Consider the following 18,927-nt stretch of genomic DNA (forward strand, 5'->3'; position numbering starts at 1 on the left):
TCATAAACTACTTTATAGTAAGTTAGATTTCCTTTATTTTGAGTGTTGGCAGACATATGTACGTCTTATGGTTCCAGAGATATATTTTTTCAAAAATCCAACATTTTATACGAACACCTAGAAATTAACATTTTGTGAGTTTATTTTGTTAAATATCATAAAAACTACTACTCCTACTAAGATAAACATTATTAACTATTTTGTACTAAATTTAACTAGCTTTAATTTCAGCGCTGGCAGACATCTGTACGTTCAATGGTTTCTGAAGTGAAGTTTTTCATAAATCAATTTATTTTAGCAAATATACTACTATTCCTATGAAGGTAAAGGTTATGAACTTCTTTATAGTCCATTAAACTAGCTTTAATTTGAGTGCTAATAGACATCTGTACGTCATATAGTTTCTGAGATATAGAATTCTCAAAATAAATTAACTAACTACTAATCTTTCAGTAGATTTTTAAGAAATTTTGCTTTTTAAAAAGCTGTATCTCAAAACTATTGGACGTAAATAGCTCTTTTAGGGCTAATATTTCAGAAAATTTACGCTTCTTTAAATAATGTTCTCTTAGATTTTCTTGTGTTGTTGGTAGTTTTTAAGATATAGAGCTCCGAATGAAAAATTAGTGTTTTTTTTTAAGTTTTGATACAGCCGCTATTTTTTATTCACCCTACTTATACTTGGCAGACTCACCAATTTTGACTAGTAATTATACCTAATTTTCAATAAAGTAATCAAAAATTGGGGTGGGGAATCGTTCAAGAAGAGAGGTTATGTGGCTAAAATATCATATAAACTAAGTAAGAATGAGCAACATCTGTTTGTCTTGGAGGCAAGTCAGCACTGAAGATTGTTGATAAACTTAGAACTGTAATTGAAATAAGTGCTTGATCTAAGTCCACCAACATTTATGTTATTGATGGAAATGGGGAAGCAATCCTATGGCTGAGGAACTTGGTGTTGTAGAAGTTGGATTGGCAGTACAGGCAGTGAATTCTGGTGTGGAAATGAATTCTTTGAAGGTGATTAAGGTGCACTTAAAGGAGGATCCTGAAAAGATGCCATTGCATATCCCAGCCAACTGCCTATAGCGATCCTCAAAAAGATAGAGGCCAAAAACCAAGAAAATGATTAATAAGAATTAAATATTCACTTTTGAATTTTAAAGATTTTTGTGATATTTATTTATTTTATTACCGTCAAGGTATAATCATTTATTTATTTAACTAAAATAAGAGATTTTTTTAAGATGACAGTTTAGCATTTGGCACTAGGTAACTTAATTTTGGCATTTTATTCCATATAGACTCTCCAAAATCTTTTTTTTTTTTGTTTAATAGGCTATAAAAAATACCCTCAGTCCTGAATGGAAAGAATTTTCCATTCCTGCTCGCAAGCTTTGTAATGGTGACCATTTTCGAACTCTAAAGTTCCTCTGTTATGATTGGAATAGCAGTGGTGATCATGTATTGATTGGAGAGTTTTCTACTGATTTGAAGACTATTATGGAAAAATCACCTTCCTGCTTTAAATTAATGAAATCTAAGAAACAGGTAAATTTCAAGCATATTCTTCATTAGTAGGTTTTTGTATATGTGTTTCTAAATAATGTTTTTATAACAGACTAAAAGTGGATATAAAGGCTCTGGGGATATAATTTTTGAGAAGTGTACTTTGAAACCAATTAACACTTTTGTGGACTATATAATGGGAGGAACACAACTATTTTGTACATTTGCTATTGACTTCACAGGTAGAAACCATTTTCCTTTATACCATAATATCTTTAAATTAATTGTATATTTAAAAAAAAATTATTAAGCATGCATAATACTCCAATATTATAAAGACAAAGTTAATTAGACCTGTCAATTTTACTTCTTCCTTTAGTATAAACAATTTAGTACAACCCGGTGTGAGCCTTGGCCTTCTCATAAAGTTTTCACCTGGTGTTCCATTGCTGTTGCTCTCCAGTTTCTTATTCCTTGCAGAGTTCTGGCATCCTGCATCACATAATTCTCCTATCTCAGTTTTGGACGTCCTCTTACTCTAGCTCAGTGAAGATTTCCATCTAGAATTTGTTTTTGGATACCATCCATAATCACCCGGGCAACATGTCCAGCCCAGTGAAGACATTCTATCTTCATAAGCCTGATAATGCTAGCTTCTTCAAATAGCTCTTATATTCTGTCTTCTCCAGTGGTCTCCAACCTTCATTGGACCAAGTATTCTTCAAATTATCTTTCTCTCAAAAATGAGGATTTCATTCTCCTTGGCCATTGTTAGAGTCCACGTCTCTGATACATACATGAGGACTGGATGGATCAACATCTTGTAAAGTAATGTCCTAGTTCTCCTAGAGAGAAATTGGCTGCTGAAATGCTTCCATAGCCCAAAATAGCTCCTTTTGTGTTGCTTCTGTGCCACAAGTACGCATTTACTTGTTTTTGTTTTTTATTAATTGTCAGGCCTATCTCTTGAGCAGCCCACATGAGGTCAAGAAAAGCTTTTTCTAGTGCCAAAAGAGACCTAGGAACTATATCTATATCGTCTGCATATGGTAGTATCTGCACGAATTTGGTAAATATTGTTGCATTGGTTTGAATGTCTCAATCTTACAAATTTCTCAAGAGCTAAGTTAAATATCAGACAAGCCAAACATGACTCAGCCCTTTGTTTGCTTAGAACTCTGGAAATCTCTGTCTGCATTTTAGCAGAACATTTAACATCATCCAGCTTCATTTTTACCAGCCTAATAACCTAAGGAGGGATCCCAAGTTCATGAAGAGCATCATAAATTTTGGGCCTCTTTATGCTAGATTTAAAATCTACAAACAGATGTTGCGTCACCATTCTATACTTATATGCTTTTTCCAGAATCATCCTAAGGCTGATGATCTGGTCAGTTGTTGATTTGCCTCTTCGAAAATCAATTTGATATTTCCCAATTTCTTTGTCAGCAAACAGGAGGAGCTCTGTGAACAGTTTATTGAACATTAATTTGTATTGGAGGAGCATAATTCCTCTACAGTGCCTACAATCAGGAATATCGCCCTTTTTCTGTAGAGAGAAGATGATGCCTTTCTTCCATTTCTCTCTTTGATCCATATAGATTAGTTCATATAATTCTTTATACAAAAATTTGCTATATTTCTTTCTTCAGTGATGCTATCTTCTTCTAGTCCTTTATTATTTTTCATTTGCTCTATAGCTTTCACAACATCCTCAAATTCTGAAGGCTCAATAATGTCATCGTCGAAGATAGGAACATCTAGCCAATATATCATTCTTCCTAGTAAAGTTCTTTCTTCACTTCTGCATGGTTTGGTTCTCGGCTTGAATGGAGCTGTATGAAACTTCAATTTTCATTAAAATGGAAATGGAGCTGTAGAAACTTCAAGTTTCATTAAAGCTCCTGAATTCTTTAGGTTCTTGGAGCTGCTACCTTTCCCAGGCTCTTTTTTCCAGGTTGTAAACATATTTACAGAAATAAGATTAGTTTTATACTTTATTGGAAAGCCAAAAAAATCAACAAATATTTGACATATGAAGTCTTAGAGGGTAATATAAAATGTGTGGTCTAATAGGAGTTTGACTGTGGGCTCATGCACGTTGGGTTCAGCCTGATGAATGATTTCATTACCATAGTAATTTGATAGTAAGTTTTCTAATTGTACTTAACCTGTATATGACCATTTCAGTTGACAAGAAATCTCCATGAAATCAATCTTAGTATTTTCAATATTTATTCTATAACAATTGAGCATTCAATAATCGAGAATGTAAATTTTATTAAACTGGTATATTTTTGGCATAATTTTGCTAATAAAAATGTTAAAAACTGGAAGATTACTTATTGGCCGTGTGTATCAATAAATGGAACTTCGGTCCAGGTGCGGTCAAATTCCATTTAAAAATATTAAAATTTTGCTACAAGAAATAATGTTAAAAGTACTTTTCCAAAAACTGTTGAAATTGTAGTTAGTTTAATTGTCAACTGAAAAGCTCATTTGGAAAATTATTACCTGAAAGTATTGCCACTATGACCAACTTATCAATATCTGTTCTGAAACTAGCCAAGATTATTTTCAGCTCTAAATAGGATGGTAAGTGAAAGTTATGTGATGCGAGCACAGCACTAGATTTTTTATTCAACAAAATTAAAAAAAATCTCTTTATAAAAACGTTTTCAGGAGAAAAAATTTGGTTGGAGCTTCAGTTTTAGTACATAGAAAAGAAAGGGTTATTGAACAATTGAACCCTCGCTACATTGATGTGATAGGAAGGCTTAAACCCTATACAAAAAAATATTCTTAATGTGAGTTAATCAAAAGCTATTAAAAATTAAAAATGTTATTGCTCAAAGTTTGAATCTGAGGATCATTTTTCTTACAACATAGGAATAAGATCAAGAGACAGATCATGGTATTGATATTTTCCTTTGAGAAATTGGATATCATTTCATAAAATATTTTTATAATTCTGAATATCTTTCAATAAAAAATATTGATATATCTATTCAATCCTTGCCCTATTTCTTATTCCCAAAGATCTGGGCAAATATCAGTCATATCCATCTGCTTTTGGGAACCCTTGGCATTCCATTTAAGTTCCGCTGCTATTTGACAAACTCTAATTTGGTGGTGATGATGATAGTGAGGATTTGAATTTCAAGAGCTTGCTTACCCTAGTTAAATGGGCATATATGAAAAGACAAAGTATACTTTAAATGGCCATATTAAGAAACAAAATGTGAGATTATAACAAAAAAATTAATATTTCAAAAGAACAATTGCAGAGTGGTAATAATAACCGTAAACATACTCACCAGAAAAATGCCATTTTTCCTTGAAAGCTTAACAATGCAGAGCTTAGGTAGTGTTTATTGGATACACTCTGGTTTCATAAAATTTCCTTCTAGAGATTCACAAATTGAAAATATCAATAGGCACTTGTTAATGAGTAATTTTCCAATAGCAAACATTCGAATAAGTTATTAATTTATAAGGAAACAAACTTTTGTTTAATGAATATTATGAACTGAGAAACTAAAATAAAAAAAAATTGTTGTTAAGATGACGGTAACTTCTACAGGATGAATGGTTTTCGAATTGTACTTGTATTAAGGAAAATATGTTTGCGCATAAATAAATGAAATTAGGGGATGGAATTCTCTAAAATTAATATTAGAATACATCAAACAAAATGTTTACCAAATATAACTATGACCGAGAAAATATGTTTACTCACGGGCGAACAAAAGGAGTTGACAGAAATTTATGAAATTTAGATTATATATTAATTCCCAACTTTTCTTCAAATTTGGTGCTAATTTAATGAGTCATTTTTGAGATATAGCTGTGCCTAGGAAAATATGGTAATGCATGTATTAGCTAAAGTTCTGATTAGAATCTTGAAGGAAAGAGGGAGAGAGTAAGCTGCTAGGAAAAGAAGCCAAAAAATGCAGGCCCAATGATGAACTTCAAGGACATGGCAGAGGAGTTGGAGCCAATTGCCAGATACTTTCTGTTTCAGTTTAGATTACAATAGCAGACATTCCTGTTACCCTCAATGTAAACCAGAGCTCCAGTGATGCGGCCAAGTCCCCACTTTTGCTTTCAAAGATAGTAGGTAATGCAAACCCTGCCAATAGATTTGTCATAGGACCAACTAGTTACCAAACCGTATAATTACTTTAGTTAAGAATATATCAATTAATAAATACTTTACAAAATATTTCAAAGTCAATGATTTACTTTATTTTCTACCTTTCAGCACAGAAGTTTATTAATTATAGTTTACTGAACTTAGTTGATAATAAAATCAAGTCTGCTGTTACTACTACTAATTGAACAAAACAGCAATTCCGACGACTATTCCCTGCAGGTTTTAAATTTCAGTCTGGATTTAATTTGTATTATAAGTATGCTTACTAAAGTAGTTAAAGGAATCCCACTGTAGCATGTCATAGTCGACTGACTCTGCTTAGTCGAAAAACTTGATTATTTTCTTTCCTCTTTAGATTGAAATGTTTGCATGACAAAATATGGTGATGTTTCATGAATGTTTCAATCTGTTAAAATTTCGTTTTCATTACCTTAGTGTTCTGACATTTTAAAATAATTATTGTCTGAGTCTAAAAATGATTCCTTGATATTCCCACTAGCTGGACAGTTTTGGGGGTTTAAAGCACCTTCATTATCCTGAAGACATAGAGCACACAATATAATCAACTCCAGTTGATTAGAACCTGTAACACCAAAGTGCCCAGGTGGTGCATGTATGTATGTCTCAACCACCTGAGCTACGGGTGGCCCCAGTTCATTGGAACTGCACCCAATAGCACGCCATAAAATGTCTTACTTTGCTTTGACTAGATCCTAGTGTACTCTCTGACTAGTGACAAAAAACTTTCCCTCACCCCTTAAAAAACTGTTATTTACATTTTTCTATTGTATCTTAAATCTGTAAAGGTTCTAATATGCCAATTGTTGGAAAAAAATCTAATGATTTTTATTTCATGATTTATAAATTCTCTTAAGGTCTTTAATTAAAAGAAAGATATAGATTATCCAAATTAACAATGTCCCAGTAAAGCAGAGTCCACTGCATTCATCCTATTAAACTTTATTCATAGTGGTATGAATAAAATCATGAATCGTCAATAGAATGACTGTGGAGTCATTCTAGAATAGTACTTTTATTTCATTTAGCAAAATTATATATTTAAATAATAATTCACCTTTTTAACTTTAGATATAGATCAAATGTGCACTTTTTATATTTGTTTTGATATTTTATTAGTTTCAATGTTTATTTAAAATTAAAAAAATTACGAGGAATCATACTTCTAGTTTGCCTATTTTTATATTTTTCAGCATGACTATTGTTATAAATTAAACACAGTTAATTAGTTTAGCAATATGGCTATATCACTTCTTTTGTGTTATGAAAATGGAAATGAAAGTGTGAGTTTGGTATATACCTTTTTTACCCATTGTTAGTTGGTTTACTTATAATTTATTTGCAACACTCTAAATCACTCCCAAGTTTTACATTATTAAGTAGTATCAACTATAAACAAAGAGATGGTTGGGGATGCGGTCAAGTAAAAAGAATATAAAATGTGTACTATTCCACTTTATTTTTTTTTTACTTCTAAATCTGTCGCTTATTTTTTCTATTTATATTTAATTTTTTTTATATTATATTTTATAAAACAATTGTCAGTATTTCAGTTTCTCTGTTTAATATTCTATCATGCCGGTAATGTTGCATGATATAATTATGTAATAGATCACATTTTCTGGTTTTATTTAATCTGCAGATAGGTCTGAATTTATAAATTAAGTTAAAAAAAAAAATGTTTTATGTATACTTATTTTTCTTGATTATTATATCTTCATTCTATTATTCTGAATCTTGTGTTCAATGCTGATTAGTACAAATCTCATGGTTAGTTCTGATGAACTCGTGTAGAAACATATGAATTATTTGCACTACTGTGTGTTTCTCTTCTGGCTGGTCCTCCAACCATCTCCTTTATTATATCTACAGCATCAATAATTGTAATTATTTATTCAGTCAATCTCAATTTCAATTATGCATGGTCATTTTTAAACCATCTATTACTTCTCCAGTATAAAAATGACATTTCTCATTTCTTAATCATGCACTTTCTATTGTAGTTATTCTGTTATTGTGTGATAGTATTAATAGATAAAAATACTTATTTGACATTATTATAATTATCCATAGACAATTAGTTACATCAGCTGTGTCAGTATGTTGATCATTGTCAGTAACTTGTAGTGAGGTTATTTATCACTTGTGTTTAAAATTTCTTGAGGGGACTTATGATAACTGTCTTGGTAAATTTGTGATTATTTCATCTATTATTTTTGCTACTAGTTTTTATAATCTTGTAATTAGGGACCAGATCTTTATTAAAATAAATATTTTGATATTTTTTAGGATTAATAAATAATTTGTTTGTTTGAGCAAAGAAAAATTTTTTTCTTATTTAATCTGAATATAATTCAATATTTTCTAATCTTCTTTTTCTATAATTCATTATTTTATTTAAAAAAAAAAAAAATGAACAAAGAAGGTGAGAACATGAATTGGAAATACAACTTTACCGTGACCCAATATCGTCACTGAATTGTTAGTCTATTAATGAAAATTTTGGATTGTTGTTTTGCTACATTCATGGAAACCACAATCAGAGATACACAGTTTTACAACACTTAAACAGAAGGAGAAGTAAGCAAAAGCATGAATTTCTGAGTTGGAACATTAGACACAGAGAATCGCCAAATAGCCACTTCAATCATTAGTGTTTTACTTCAAGATAAATAAGAGTGCAAAATCATTCTTCTTTACCATGCTAAATTTTATTATGATTTTATGAATCTTATTTTTCCGAATGGAATAAAGTATAATAATGTACACTTATTTGTGAGTGACAAAGCGCCTTTAATGATAAAAGCAGGAGTGTCAAATCAAATATAACTTGTACAGTATGGTTCATGCAAGTAACATTAATTAAATGAGCTGCACCGATTTCCTCAGGCTGTGAAACTGTGAGGGCAAAGTTCAAAGATATAATTAATTAAATTTCAAATATGGAGATTTTTTTTAATGCCAAAGAGACTTCATTTATTCAAAGAAATTAATCTAAGTCAGCCTCTACTTCCTGGACCAATTGTTACCAGGTAGAGGAGATGGTTGCCGACTGGATTTTGTAATTCTGAAAATCTTCAGTTTATTGAACTTATTCTTCATTGTTTTTATAAAGATGAAACATCGTCATTAGTGAAGCTAAAAAACAGTTGAAATTATAAACAACTAAAAATTATTTAAGTTATAAGTTTTAAAGAATTTAAACAATGTTGAAAACTTAGGAAAAAATTATGTTGCTCTCACAAGTGCCTTGGTGGTAATGCTGTAATTCACTTGGAGTTTAAATCATGTTTTGGTAAAATAGGAAAAGAAAGGTGCTAAAAAATCGTCCAGACTATTTAATTTGACTATAAAAAAAAACTTCTTTGGCTCCTTAAAGCAACTGGAGAATATGAAATATTAAACACTTAAATTTCAAAGTTTTAATGATTGAAGAAGTTTGTCGGGGGGGGGAGGGTGCGGTCAGCAAAGAACAACATAAATAAACAAAACCATATTTATTTATTTTATGCCAACCTTCAAAGTTTTAAGATGGTTCAATTACTTCATTTGATATCGGAAGAAAGCTTCTCCCAATATAAACCTTGTGTTTTCACATAATCCAAAAAAAATTACCTACGATCATTTAAAAAAACCTTTATTTGCGGTGTGAAAAACTGATATTTAATATAAATTGTAAATTTAATATTGTATTCAGTAATTGTATATTTTGTATGGTTTTGTGTATTAAAAATATATTTATTAATTAGTAAATATATATTGCATTTTAATAAATATTCTATCTTTTTATTTAAGTATTATATTTAAATTTTTATATTAAATATTAATTATACATTAAAAAATAATCATATTTTTACTAGCTTTTATTAGATGAGTAGCTTTCTTGACCCATCACTATATTCATCTCTATTTAATAAATTTAAAAATAAATTATTATAACAAATGTATCTCACAATCTTTAATTTTACATTTATATATTTGTCATGCAAAGTACAATACTGACTCACACGTTTAAACTCATCTAGTATTAGCTAATAAAAATATGACTATTGAGACTTTAAGAGGTAAATAACCTGAATTAATAATTTAACATTAAAGCAGTCTTATAAACATTTTACATATTTAAATAAATAAAGATCTGGAGCCTTATAAATAACAGTTTCTTGGTCCTACTAGTGTCTGACAGAAATCATCCAGTATCTATGAATCAATTTTTCCCTGAAATACTAACCATTAGTTTAAACACTTGTAGATTTGTATATATCAGTTTCTTTCTATAAAATAAATATTTTATATTGTTTTCTTAGGTTCAAATGGTGACCCTCGCAATCGAGAATCATTGCACTATATTAATGATACCAATATGAATTTGTATGAACAGGCCATCATGTCAGTGGGTAATATTATTGAAAATTACGATTCAGACAAACAGTTTCCTGTTTTGGGTTTTGGAGCCCAGTTGCCTGGAGGCCAAGTATCTCATGAATTTTTCGTTAATATGAATCCGGCTACTCCCTATTGTGATAGGGTTAATGGGGTTCTACAGGTTTACAGGAATTTCATCAGGTACTAGTACTATTTACATTTCTAATTTAGATAATTTTACTTTCATAAGTTATGAGCTATGTTATTAAACTAACTAGTCATAATTTTACCTTATGATCAAGTTTTTTAAATAGTTGTTTGGTGGGTTGTTCTTGATTAGAGCATTATACAGATATTATAAAATTTAAAACATTATATCCTACCTATGTAGCCATCATTTGCTGTTATTGTTCTTTATTTCACTCACAGACCATTTAGACAAAATTAATTTTACTTTCCGCTTGAATTCTGCATTTCCCTTTGAAATAAACCTTCTGGGTGAAGAATCACTCATTTATATGTTACTGAAATAATTTTTCATTGAAGTATGTTGTCTGGTTCTTCTTTTCTGTTTGAAAAATCCAGGAGTTTTGTCTACTGCATAGCTCGTAATAGAAGCACAGCTCTTCCTTAACTTAACTCTCTCTGCTCAGTTATCACAGAAAATGAAAAGTTGTGCAAAGTAGGCACAATTTTTTAGTTTATTAGATACATTGGATATAAAAACATCCAGTGAAGTGCACGCATCAGACATTTACCAGTTTAAAGCTTGTTCCAAAAGAGCAACTTCTTTGATTATTGATGTTAGCAATCCTTCTTACTATATTCCCATTTGTAAATAAAGTTTCAAATAACTGAATTCATAAAATTCAATTTATGGTTGTTTTTTTTTTATGATTCCTCATTACTTTATACAATTTTTTATGTCACATATTAATTTTCCTAAAATTGGCTTTCCAATTGTATATTAATACTATTTCAGGAACTTTTTTTCATCCTGGAAAAATATTTTTCTCCTTTAGATGAATTCTTTTGTTGTTTATTTTTATCCATTTTTTATTACTACTTTCACAGAGTGGCCCTCCTCTAACTCACCAAGGAGTAAATATGTCCCAATAAGTAAACAATTAAGTATGCAGGTGTAGGTCATAGAGAGTTTTGAGTGTCTAGTCCATACAGTATGTTCAAAAATTGAAATTAAAGAAAAAATAAAAGTGGAGTTAAAGTTAAATTAGCTTTTTATTTTTATTGATGCAAAACACGGCCACTACTCACACTAAGGTGAAAACAACACTATAAAGTTTTGAAAATAAAATATTGCTCAGAATATTTGGTTAGTAGAAGGTTGAGCCGACTAGAGAATTGGAAGACTAAACAGTATGAAATTTCTTAACCTATGTCCAGTTAGTACAATCAAAGTGATAGTATCACATCACTGAATGATCAGAGTTGACTGAGAAGATTGTTGATAGGTCTTATTTTGATAGTATAATATAGAGGAAGTCCATTGGCTAAAGTTGGTGTTGTCTGTATTAAACCTTTATGTTCCTTAGATGTACTAATTATTTTTTTGTAGTTGTTGGTATTTAGTATCTGTCTACGTTTTATTAATTTCTATCTATTTGTTACTTTATCACTTTGACCTTATGTGATAGCATAGATATGAAATTGGACCATAATAGGCACTGCTCTCCACTAATAAACATACAACTGCTGATACAGGATAGGCTATCCTTTGCTATGGATGTAAAACTATTGACATTTTAAAAAAAAATATTTTTCAGTCACTTATTAATTTTTCTGAACATTTTATTTAAGTGTAGTACAGCTTCGAAAAAATATGATGTTATATAGTTTGTTCATAAATATGTTTATGACTTGGGTTTTTCTTGTTCAATGCACTATAACACTAGTTCCCTAGGGTGCCATGAAATGTTTTTTAGCCCAGAAAGGGTGCTGTGACATAATACTTTTGGGAACTACTGCCTTAGGGTAAAGACATTACTACTCTTCGTAAAATCTGTGCAACTGGTGTAATAGTCAAAAAATAGCAAAACTTTCCTGTGATAAATAACTCTAAAACTTATATGTCTGAAAAGCTTATCTGATCCTATGTAATGTCAATCAAATTGTCTACTATAGGAGACCAAAATTACCTCTGTACGATCACTACTTTATAATATACAAATTTTCACAAATACTCCATAAAGTCAATCAATGTGGTAATTGTCTCTTTTTTGTAAAATGAAGTAAAACATACTGTGAGAAAATTCATGTAGAATTTTAAATGTATTTTATTAGCTTTAATTTCATTAAAAATGAATGTTAGGCTCAAATGTTCTTTTAAGAATGACAGAACAATTTTTTTCTCCATAATTTTCTCAAAATCCATTTTTCAATGTTTTTGATATGTTATATTTAAGAGAACCAATGGGCCTAAACATTATTTTATTTGCTGAAAAAAAAATATGGCCAATCATTTATAAATATAACAAAATAAGAAAAGATTTTCTGCCAGGCACATAATTTTGGAGTCATTTGGTAAAACTTTCAGTTCAGAAATATTGCTATAGTTTTTACAAAAGCAAACTTTGAGTAACAAAAGGAGATTTGGATTATTATTACCTGTATAATATAATTGTTAATCGAATTAAAATATAAACATCATGTTTTTTAATTTTTTTTTACAAGCATTTGTTGTGTGACTAACAGATCATTGTAACAATCCAATTCACACTCATAGAAAGGTTTAATTATTTTATTATAGTTATAATCACATGATAATATGTTTTAAATGACAATGTTTTATTGTTAATTTACTATTTTACATTGTTATTTTACTAGTTTATATTATTTCTCAACTGCTTATCAAGTTAATAATGGCTTAGAGGAATGTGTAATTATTCATCCGTAGTAAATAATAACTAATTTAGAGGATGCTGAAAAAAATAATATATTGAAAAAATATACATCCTTTTTAATTCCAATCAATAAAACAAAAAAAATATATAAAAATGTCAATTTAAAGAATGATAGAATAATAGTTTAACTAACTGCCTACATGTATAGCAAGTTCTTATGAATCATCATGTCCTTATAAAACATGTTAAAAGGCTAACTCTCTTTATCCATGTTAAAGGTTAATTTATCATGGCAAAAAAATTTATAACTTATTACTTAAATCAGGATTAAATTCTTATATATTTTGAAGATTCGAACAGATCTTTTATAAAAATACAACATACAATCATAGAAATGTTTAATTATTTTTTGATGTCTAGTAATAAAATATTTTTAAAACATTATTTCATTGTTATTTTACTATTACACAGTTTATTCAATTAATAAATGCTAAATTAAGCATGTATAGTTAATGATAAATAATTTAGAGCACCCTTGAATAAATACGATTTAAAAAATATACATCCTTTTTAATTTCGATCAATAAAACAAAAAAAAACATACGATAAAAGTGAGAATTTAGAATTTAAAAAATGTTGAGTAGTTCAACAAACTCCCTGAAGATAGTAGCACAAATCAAGAAAGGTAGAAAATAGTAGTTCCAATTAACGCCGCAAGAGGCCAGCACCATCCAAATAGCCGTTTCCGAAGTCAAAATCAAGCACAATTGTTATTTTACATTAGGAGAGTAGAAGGTCACAGGAGCTCTTTATGTTCCAACACAAGATTTAACTATTATTAAATGTCGATCCAACTAGTTGAGCTCCTGTGACTCCCTACTTTCCTAATACAAAATAAAATTTTCATGTTCGATTTTGTCTTCGGAAATGGCTGTTTGGATGGTGCTGGCCTCTTGCGGCGCTAAATGGGACTATTATTTTCTACATTTCTTTATACTCTTATTAACCTAATAAATAATCTGTGTAATAGTAAAAAAAAAAAACTATAAAATATTGTTTTTAAATAATCTTATAATTTGACTTTCATTTTGAAAAAATAATTTCACCTATATATGATTGTGAGTTACATTGTTTTAAAAGATCTATTAGAAACTTGAAATAATATAATTTAATCCTTGTTTAAGTAATAAGTAATAAATTGTAAATTCTGGAAGATCGCTGATTGACCGTGTGTATGATTAATAAATGTATTAATATTATTAATAAATATATTATACTGTAAATTAGTTTTATTCTGATAGATTAGCCTTTAGTATAGATTAAGAGAGGTATTTAACATGTCCCATAAGGACACAATGTTGATGCATTTTGCATCTATAACAAATTTAGTAAAAACTTGTAATACCTGCAGAAACAAAGATGAGCAAGTTCGCTTGTGAAAATATGATCAAACTGTGAATAAGAAAAATTGAGAAAGAAATTTGATAATAAAATATTGTCAATTAAGGTATGTTATTATTTGACTTTGATTATGACAAAATAATTCTTTCTTTCAATGAGTGTATCTTACATTGTTATAAAGACTTAGTAAAAGTAACATAACAATTTCAATCTAATTTTACTATGTTGTAAATTAGTTTTGTAAAAATATTTTCTGAGGATATATGCTCAAAAATTTGGCATTTGTAAAGAAATTAATAAAGATTAGCATTTATTTTTATTTACCTATATATCAGCTTTTTTCAACCAGTGGTCTGCCAACTTTTTGTCATAGTAATACTCAAGTTTTGTTATTGCATAGTGCAGCAGTTCCCAAACTGGTCCTCATAGTACCCTGGGGAACCCCAAGCATATGCCTGGGGTGCTGCCACTTTCTCAAAATATTACAAAAAATTAAAATTTCAGATAAAGATAAATGCATTTCAACATTTATTTTGCACTGTTTGTTCTTTTTCTACATATTTAACTGCTCTAAGAATAATTGTGTCAAAATTTTTTTTAGCTCAACTTGTTTAAGCACTCTTGAGTGCCACCAAATTTTTTTAGGTCAAGAAGGGTGCAAGTTTGGGGACTGATGCCCTATAGAAAAATACTCTTTTTCCTTTAATTTCGTATGCATTTATTTATTCTAGAGCCTTCATATTTTTAAATTTTTGTAACAAAAAAATGTCAGTTCCTATTTTTCATGGGATGCTTGATGAACCTATGAAAATTTATCTGGTCTGTCTAAATATTTTTAATTTTTTGACAAAAAAAAAAGTGGTTAACATATAGTTAGCTATATATAATTTTGACTCCCTTTATTTTCTTCCTCTTTTAAATAATGAAATGTTATTGATATGAAATTAAATGATTTGAATATCACTTCTGTTAAAAAAAATTTTTAATAGTTCTCAGTAGTTTTATTTCATTATCATTTACATCGTTAGTTGGTTATGTCCAGTTTTAATGACTTTTTCATTCAACGAATGTACTCAAGATTACATTAGTCTCATTTAGCTAATTATTACATGTATCTTTTTACAGGTTTTCTAATTTTCCAATAACTTTTCATTTTCAGTCTAGTCATTTCTGGAACAGCGCAACTATATGGGCCAACAAATTTTTCTCCAGTTATAAATCATGTTGCAAAATATGCTTCAACTTATACTGATGGATCTAGTTATTTCATTCTGCTAATTATCACTGATGGAATTATAACTGACATGCCACAAACTTGTCAGGTACTCCTCAATGCTCTTCTTACCTTAAGAAAAACAAGTTATTAATATCTTATTTACTTGGCTTATTTTGTCATCAATGCTTTAGTTACAACCAATATCATGTCTCCAAGAATAAGAGTATATCCTCCTTATACTTATAGGTAAAGTATATTCTCCAAATTACGCATTCAAGAATTCAATAAAAGTTAATTTGTGCTCATATAACATGTCTATGATCATATAATATAGATAGGAAATTCATATATATTTTTATGCTGAAAGGATATAGTTAAACTACTAGCAAACTATACAGACCCAGATATTGCTATAGGCAACTGAGAACCAGTGAATTTGATGTGGTTAAATAATTGCTTTCAATTACAAGTCGTTTGTTAAATAAATAGAGAGTGAGACTGAACTCATAAGTTAACCATAATACTCATCTCCTAATCCCGGGTTCGAATCCTGCTTTAGCAGAAAAATATATATTATGTTAAATCAGTCAGGGTCATCTGTCAGTTGACCCTGCAAGTTTAGAACTCCTTCTTAGGGCACACCCAGCCTTAATTGAAGCAGTGTGACCAAATCATTTTCCACAATCGTGGTTCTAGAAACAAAACTTCCTTACACAGTAATGAACCAAAGACCCTTAATGGGTTGAGTGGTACAGTTTTTCTTTTATTATTTCGTAAATAAATATCTTACCTACTTGCATCTTAACTAAACAATTGAAAAAGAAAACAAAAAATAATGTACATGGTGAATTAAATTAAAAACATAATTATGACTGACTTCCAACCAATGCTATTTCAGCTTATATATATTAATTTCATTTGTTGCCTCTTATCTAGACAAACCTTGGTATAGCTCTAAGAAACTTTGATAAGACCAGTTCTTTTTTATAGTTGTAATACATGGATACTCATTCAAAATAATCTTTTGATATTTCTAAGAAAGAAAGGTCCTTCAAAGACTATATAGAGGAATTGCTGTTGGGCAATCCAGACCTAATGTCATCCATATTATCGAATTGAGCCGAATAAGGTAGGCTGGATATAAATCAAGTATGGGAAAGGAGGAAATACCAAAGATCATTATGCAACCATTATATAGCTCAAGGAGGAGAGAAAGCCTTCATTGAGATGCTTTGGACGTGTGACCAAAGATGCCAACAATATTTTGGTAATACAGAACAGGATGGGATCCACCCAGGAGAGGACTAAATGGTGGTAGCTGCTGGAGATCAGGACCTCGAAACTGGGCTGTGGGGTCATTATGGTGATAATTAAATTAGTCATATTTCACTTTCAAGATTTTTAAATTAGTTTAGCTTGGTTTCTTTGAGCTAAGAGTTGCCTACATAAATCCCCTTAACCACACTTTAACTTCAGATTAGAGCAAGATACTGTATCTCTAATAAGATATTTTGAGAAAAACTAATGTTAATATGCAAATAAACATTTTAAAATTATATACATATACACAGAGGCCTCATCTTAGAACGCTTAACCTGAGATAGTTAATTTCGATTTCTGAGGGGCCTCGAGAAATTATTTGACCCCTACTTTGGTAAGCATATTGTGGTATCAAAATAGCTCCCAGCCATTGGTTGTTAACATAAAAGACTACTTGCTAGACAAGTTTCTCCTTTTCTCCACCAATACCAGTACATAATTCTATTACATTGGTCAGATGTTCAGAAGAGAATTATTATTTTGTAATTGTTTTTTTTATATAAATAAAGTGTTTATTCTAATCAATTTTCATATTTCATTATTTTGCCATTATGAACAAACTATTTCTTATAACACTGAACAAGGAATTTTTTTTTCAGGCTATTGTAAAGGCTTCCAAACTACCGATGTCTATTATTATTGTTGGAGTGGGATCTGCTGACTTCAGCGCAATGGAGCAACTAGATGGAGACACCGTAGCTCTAACAGCTGGTGGAGAGAAAGCAGCAAGGGATATTGTCCAGTTTGTACCCTTTTCAAAATTTGTGGGAGGTTCCTTACCATGGGGAGACCTTCTCGCAAGAGAGGTTCTGGCTGAGATTCCTGACCAATTTTTGAGTTACATGAAAATTAATAACATCCCACCAAAACCTAAATCTACCACACTATATCCAGGATTTGTTCAATTTTTTAAACCTGGAGCATAGAGTACTATATTTGTTACAAAATACATGCCATATTTAAAATATTTGCAATTATTGTTAGCTTTATAGTTTTAATTGATAATCAAAAGTCTTTTTATATTTGAAGAATGTTTTCTACTTTATAATGTTATTAGTATACATATTTAATTAATGTTTTTACTCTAGTTTTTAATATTACAGCATTAGTCTGTCAAAAAGTGTTTATTTCTGTCAACTGTGTTTAGCTTAGGATTTGTTTTTGAGCCCTACTGACTGTTTAATTTTTGGCTCAAAAACAAACTCTTCTTATTTGCTAGAAACCATAAAAGTTTCAGAAAAAGATGTTATAGGTATTTAGATTTTTTTTTCTATTTCTAATAAAACGATATGAGGTTCATCTATGATTTGATTAAAGTTCTGTATTGAATATCTTTTTCTTTAAATTATATTGTTCATTAATTTGGAAGGAGGCACTAAAAGCATTAATATTTGTAGTTCAGGAACACGAAAATCTCCACTATTCTCAACATTAATGGCAAAATGTTTATTTAAAAAAAAATTATTGAATGAGATTTGATTGAAATGAAATATATGGTTCATTAAGTTAAGTTCAGTGGCATGTTTTGCTCTTTTTCATTTATTCACATATGTTCCCTCCATCCTACTTGTTTTTAATTATTTTATATATTTTTTTTTTACAAAATAAAAGTTTTTCAAGAGATTATTCTAAGAACTGAAAACTTTATTACTAACTACATTCAGTCACAAAATTTATTAAGGAAAGTAATAAATTCTGCAGATAAAAATTACTGCTATACTATTAAGCATTATATTTTATTTTATTTTATATTACAAAAATACAATGTAGCCATTTAACCTAATTAAATTTATTTTATTACTTTTTTTTCAATAACCATATACTTTTCTTAGAAATTAAAAAATAATCATACAGCTAGCTTTCTGTAATAAACAATGTACACATTTAATTAATTCTTCAAAAGAAGCCCTTCTTTAACTGCACTAACCTTTTCTTCACCAACCAATTCTTTAGCAATATGAAGGGCAAATTCAAAGGCAGTTCCAGGTCCTTGGCTAGTTAAAATGTTTCCTATAAAATTAAAAATGTTAAAAAATTAGTCCAACATTTTACTCAGTTTCAAGGTGTATATATATATA

General features: G+C 29.5%; 2 protein-coding genes across 2 annotated transcripts in view; one reads left to right on the top strand and one right to left on the bottom strand.

Annotated features, from left to right (window-relative positions):
• Window positions 1-18,359, top strand: part of LOC106681973 (copine-8) — a 22,588-nt gene extending 4,229 nt beyond the window's left edge. The window contains exons 4-8 of the mRNA XM_014422583.3: window positions 1,342-1,554; window positions 1,625-1,754; window positions 9,994-10,252; window positions 15,473-15,635; window positions 17,449-18,359. Of these exons, the coding sequence (XP_014278069.1) occupies window positions 1,342-1,554; window positions 1,625-1,754; window positions 9,994-10,252; window positions 15,473-15,635; window positions 17,449-17,775 (1,092 nt within the window). The 3' untranslated portion in view covers window positions 17,776-18,359. The remainder of the gene's footprint in view (window positions 1-1,341; window positions 1,555-1,624; window positions 1,755-9,993; window positions 10,253-15,472; window positions 15,636-17,448) is intronic.
• Window positions 18,360-18,557: 198 nt separating this feature from the next.
• Window positions 18,558-18,927, bottom strand: part of LOC106681976 (protein dj-1beta) — a 5,966-nt gene continuing 5,596 nt past the window's right edge. The window contains exon 5 of the mRNA XM_014422587.3: window positions 18,558-18,859. Within this exon, the coding sequence (XP_014278073.1) occupies window positions 18,738-18,859 (122 nt within the window). The 3' untranslated portion in view covers window positions 18,558-18,737. The remainder of the gene's footprint in view (window positions 18,860-18,927) is intronic.

Source organism: Halyomorpha halys, unplaced genomic scaffold, assembly GCF_000696795.3.
Source record: "Halyomorpha halys isolate HHAL.00 unplaced genomic scaffold, Hhal_1.1 Scaffold380.1, whole genome shotgun sequence".
Lineage (NCBI taxonomy): Eukaryota > Metazoa > Arthropoda > Insecta > Hemiptera > Pentatomidae > Halyomorpha > Halyomorpha halys.